At 34.4% G+C, this 6,133-nt stretch overlaps 1 protein-coding gene across 1 annotated transcript; it reads right to left on the bottom strand.

Annotated features, from left to right (window-relative positions):
• Positions 1–95: 95 nt before the first annotated feature.
• On the bottom strand, positions 96–5,485 carry LOC110444905 (lamin-B receptor-like; the record flags this gene model as incomplete). The annotated part of the gene is made up of 4 exons (XM_021489255.1): positions 5,388–5,485; positions 755–997; positions 419–586; positions 96–279 (listed from the first exon to the last, which is right to left on the bottom strand). Coding segments are annotated over exons 1-4 (610 nt in total), but the record flags the coding sequence as incomplete, so codon positions are not given.
• Positions 5,486–6,133: the final 648 nt, after the last annotated feature.

The following is a 6,133-nucleotide window of genomic DNA, read 5'->3' as shown; positions in this document are numbered from 1 at the left end:
AATCGCGGTTCACCATAATCGCGGTGAATCGTTTCACTCCTACTGGTAACCACTTAAATAGCATTGATTTAACAACAGTTGTATTAGAGTCTCACCATTACACCTGTACTTAAGTCGCTGACCAGAACGAAGAGGCTGACCCATGACCACTGGCCCAACAGGTACCATATAGAGTACAGCCTGGAAAGCCATCCACCCGAGGTATATTGCAGCAGCCTGACCGTCAAAGTAATTCCTCCAGTCCAATGACACAACGGGTAGGTGGGGCTTGCAATTGTTCTACAGAAACAAAGCTTATTTTAATTAAATAGATCAAAAACATACACAACTGTATAACAACTTTGAATACTATTAGATTAAGCAACACTGTATACATAACAGCTAGTTGTAAAAGAGATAAAAAGACTTATGTGACTACCTTGCTGCAAACAAAGTTGAAAAAGTAAACTGTGATTGGAAGTCCTAAGATCATGAAAAATGCTCCAATGGCTCCTCCAAACTCTGTCTTCTTTGTGCGGCTAACACGCTTCTCCTCCTCCGCTGATGGTTCAAACTCCAATGGCTTCCTCTCCTCTGGGGCAAGGGTCTATCAAACAGAAATTTCAAAATGAAGACGTTTTATTTTGTTTTAAGACAAGTAAAATGCTTTGAAAAGGGAATACATTCTCCTTCCTATAAAGTTATTCTAATCACATTTAAGTCAAGTATGATTTTTTATCCTATGAATAATGTTAACATGTCAAATCATAATCACCAGGTTCTGAAGACGAGCAGACTTTCTGGTTGGAGTTACAGCCCTTTCAGGGGTTCTGTTTCTTGTCCTGGCTGGTGAGTTTGACTCCATCTTTTCCTGTTTGGGTTTTGGGGTGGTGGGTTTGCGTTGGCGAGTTACTGATGAAGTTCGTCCTCTTGATCTGCTTCTGCTGCGACTACGACTACGGCTCCTGGACTTAGACTTGGACCGGGACCTAGAGGTCTTTCCTGCTGACTTGGTATCCTAAATGTGGAACAAATATTTGTGATGTGAAAAAGTTAAAATTTAAAACCACATATATACATATCATAATCGCTACAGCAAAATATTCGACCACAGAAGTGGATATAAGTCAAGACACTTGTTAATCAGTGATTCAAACTTGTACACATTATAATTCTATGGTTAGTTGCAAATGCAGGCCCTCAAATAATTTTTTTAACCAGTTCACCATTGAGCTAAGTAATACTAGTAAGTAAAGAAAGTCATTCAGCACATATGATTTTTACTTGGCAAAATATAAAAGGCAATTGAATGTAAAATGATGTAGTATTTATAATGTGTGCATACAAGTGCTATTTTGTGTACAGAACCCCAAACTACCTGCATAATTTCCTGGGGCAACGGACACTTATTCCATCTAGGTTTTGCAGGACATAAGAGAGGGTGTCCTTATACTTTACCCTAGAAGCGTCCAGAGCTAAAGTAAGCATCATTTAGCGCTTGCAAGCTTGTGGCAAACCTGCAAACGCACTGCCAATACTGATGATCTACTGAAGTGTCAATTATAAATCACAGAACTATGAAGACATGTCGGATTCTAGATATTAGTTTTATTTGATTCTATTTCAGTTTTACTGGTATTTATTAATACAATTATGAAAGTGTTGTTGCACAAATTTAATACAGGAACAAAATTTACTTGGCACATGGATGAGTAGCATAGGTTAAACCACTCGGCACCATGTCATTATCACTCGTCAGGGCGTGTGGACGAGTGCTTTTGGTAAGGCATGGGAATGTCTCCAATAACATGGTGTTTAATTTATTAAAGACAATGTTTAAAGATGATGGAGCCAGTCAATGGAGTCATTGAAGTGCTGCATTTCTGAAATGCTGTAACCTGATCAGTTAGTTTGAATTCTAGACGATATATAATTAACTGTTGCAAGATAAGTAAACAGTATACCAAGCAATTTTCATGGCAGAGTTATTTTTGTACTTTACATGTACGGAAGGATTTGATCAGGAATCCAACAAAGCAGCAAAATTTATAGTTACAGACATTATTGCAGGATCTAGTACTAGGTCAAGACATAAATAAGAGCAACAGTAATATAAGTGCATGTACCACATACATGGCTAAATATTCACTTTGACAAATTAGATCCTTGTGAACTAAAAGGTTAAAGGCAATTAAAATTGCTCTCCGTTTATGCTCTATTTACAATTATACAATTTAAATGTTGACAACACATTTAAATAAAAAAAATTAAATACCACAGCAATAATATTTCAATACACATCAAATTACCACATGATAATAGTACTACAACTATGGCAACACTTGCTATAGTTGAACAACTATCGCCAATGACCCATGCCATTATAGATCATCTGCTAAAGTCAGTTCTATTCTATACATGTGTCTGTTTTATATATCTACAACCATGAAACACAAGTAGATTGTTATTATATTTACCCTCAATTGATACTTGCATTTATGTAACTTGTTAGTGTACAAGCAGCATTACTGAGCTATAGCCTGTTTCATAAAAGCCCTACTATAGATCAGCATTCAAAGTGAGTTGACTACCATTCATGTTAAACACAATGTATAACAATGGCACAATTAACATGTACAGGTAACATTCCAGTCGCAATATCTAAATTTAAAACACCAGTTGAATACATGGACATCAGCAATTTGCAATTACTGGTAATGGTTTTTAAGAAGTATCAATTACCCTAATATAAATGCTAAGAAACATGTGCCCTATAGTCTTCTTAAGTTTACAGCTGGATCTGATTAGTGAACATGTGCTTGAAGCAAATGCCTTATAATGTTATAGGGTTGGCCTACAATGATGGTCAAACAGAATTTCTGCATTGTACAGGTTTCTGAACATATATTCACGACCTAATTATTTCCCTGTCAAATCCCAAATAATTACAAAAAGAAGATATGTTCTTGCTAAGATAATCATATACGGCCATGAACATTAAAAGTGAAAGATAGCATACTTTATTTGGCTTATTATCGAATTAACACAGTAAGTAAGTTTCAGTAATATAGGGAAATCATGATCAGTGAAATTACAAATTGTCAGATACATCTCATTTGCAATTTTTTCAAACTAAGTTTTCATTTAGAATTTATTATTATTGTTTTACCTTTTTTTCATTTCAGCAAATGTGCCATATTTAAAACATTAGATATATATAAGATCTTTTCATTCCATATCTAAAAGTACCAAATAGACCTCAAGCTAAGGATCCAAGACCTTATTTTCCAAACATTTGGAGGTTATTTTTTGCAAGGAAGTATATAGTTTTTTTGTCCCATAATGTACTATACTAACCTTCTCCAAAGTGTCTCAAATTTCTTTTTATTACAGTAAATGGGAGACAATCCATCAAAATTATTTTTCGCTGTGCAGGGAACGATTACATTTTAAGATCAGATCTATAACTTCATTACAAAAGTTATATTTTAGACCATTACTGAAATGATGAATGAATGTAAATAATCTTGTCAATGGATGTCTAAGCAATAGTAAATATTCCTGTGTAAATGTGAACCAATTAAACTTATTGCTATAGAGTATATCTATCTATTGTATATTTAGCACTTCAAGTCTTCAGTGATATTGACAGTGCACATACATCTGCTGATAACTGTAAAGAGCAATAAAATGCAAAAAAGGTTTAAACAAACATGATTCGGTCAATGTCCTTTTATGCTGGGATAAAACCAACTTATAAAAGATTTTAAGAAAAGACACCCCTACTTTTACCACTTCAGAAAGGACCATATTGGCACCAACTAGCAAACAAGTCTATAAAATGATACCTTATTTAGTATTTTTCATATTAGACAATCCTTCCTACAAAGGCTGCGAGCATGTACAAGGAAATTACAATGCTGTGACACAGAGTAGAATTCATTTCTGTGTATTTACTTCACATAAGGGTTTTTTAAGAGTTATTTCCTGTCAACCAAATGTATGTGGAAACTAGCTAGTGCACACTGTTCTTGCTGTATTTGCGAAATTACCCCCGGTAGTCCTGCCTCAATTATAACATAGAAAATGTTTTTAGCAGGTCAGTGAAAATCATAAGTGCATTATACATCATCATGTAAATCAAAGGAACATATTGCAAATTTTAACCCTGGTACCAAACTGATCAATCTATTCTTTCAGTTGGTAAGGAAAAGTACTTTGTTTATAGGAATGGATACTTTTGTTTTATAATCAGCTTAGTGATATATTTATATGTAATCTCATGTATAATGGAGTGTAGCTTTACTTATAACAAATAATGCAACAGGCTTATCTTTGTAACTTGTAAGCTTAGGTATGAAGGTAGTGCTGGATTCCCGTTTCAGAATATCATTAGCCCATAACATTTATCTGTTGACACTAGTGCTGGCTCTACCCACCCAAGGCCTTGGGGTTACATACACTGTATATATGACAAAAGGTCACAACAAGACCCCTGGTCAATGACACTTGACCCCTTTAAATTGATAACTGTAATGTCTCTAGATCTGTGAATCTGGGACGGCTTTGTCACTGGTGTCATCAGACCATACATACACTTAATTTCAAATTTTCATTTTGACCTGCAATTTCTAAGACAGTATTAGCAAAGGACAAAATCTTGTTACAATTAATGTGCATGTATAATGTGGTGGTTGTGTGGAGAATCACTCGTACAAATGATCTGCACATCAGAACAAAATGAATTGGCTGTAGATTTCTTTTGATTTACAAGTAGATAAAACAAAGCGTGGTGATATAATTGTCACACTACAATTTATTTTTATACAAAAATTCAATCTGTAAATGGGTTGACAGTTGTTTAGCATAGGAATGTCTATATGTTAAGTTGAAAGTTTTATGTGTGTTTAAGTGACACCGGCTAGTAAATTGTTATATTACAACTGTTTTATGAGCTAGGCCATCAGTCAGCCTGACCATGGCCAGAGAACAGGCCATATATACATATATAAATCTCTTTTCTATAGACCTCCAGGCAAACCTCCTAATGAATTGGGCAGTTAACCTGTCAATCACTGGTCAAAGCCAAGTGTGACTAACTGCCTCCCTGTCCATTATAGGTTCAATGTTGATACACCTGTACAAGCAACAACTTTACCTGACACTCAGTACAACTCCTTTACAGGGACCCTTTACAGGCCTATACCTCCCAAACAAACAAACACGGAACAGTCTATACTAGAGCAACATAATCTCTCCTGGAGACACCCTCGATATCATGTGACTCATTATATCACACTTGTTGACACATTTTCAGTACAAATCTACCTGTAGCCTTATACAGATCAATTTAAAATTAGGATAGAATTGAAACCAAATGCAATTTAATGTGTGATCAGTTTGCTTACCTTTATCGATGCCATGTTTCAGCTTTTCTCTGTAAACAGCTCAGTAGCCTAAAATATAAAAAGGTGTAGTTTATACTATTAATCCACACAAATACACTCAACTTATATATTATTAATTTAATATGATATAGGCATTTTTTTCCTCTAAATTTGTCAAGACATTGATCATTTTTCAATCCAAGGTATAAAATGATAAAATAAAAAAATAAAATGACAACAAGAAATAAGACTAAGCTTATCTTAATGACAACATGCTCATTCTTCTGTTCTTTCCAAATATGCTGCATTTTGTAAACTCCATAATGGCAAGTATTTTATTAACGTTTATGCAGTTCTTATTTTTCTCTTTAGATTTTTCCCAGTGTTTTTAAGGGGCAAATTTGGAAACATTACATATTTTCCTTGATTTTTAATGGATCCTTTAAAAAGCCCTTAAAGTACCCCGATAAAGCCCTGGGCTTTTGAGTGAAATAGACCGGAAAGACACTTGATACTTTAATTGTTCAGAAACACACAATAATGAATATCTATCTATAATCTGATCCTTACATACATAGCTTTTTTTTTTTGGAAAATTCAAACATAGTGACACATATTTGATTCATTACACATATCAGTTTCACTACAGTAAATAACAGTTCTCAGTCGGACACTAAGCATGCAAACTACAGAACATAAGGTTTGCAGAATTCTTAAAGAACCTATAAAATTGATTTTGTCAGCAAGTTCTTTACATGGGTAATTTG

The sequence above is a fragment of the Mizuhopecten yessoensis genome, unplaced genomic scaffold (genome assembly GCF_002113885.1).
Source record: "Mizuhopecten yessoensis strain PY_sf001 unplaced genomic scaffold, ASM211388v2 hete_36186902, whole genome shotgun sequence".
Classification (NCBI taxonomy): Eukaryota; Metazoa; Mollusca; class Bivalvia; order Pectinida; family Pectinidae; genus Mizuhopecten; species Mizuhopecten yessoensis.
Note: the sequence above shows the minus strand (reverse complement) of the source record. Positions and strands in the feature narration are given on the sequence as shown.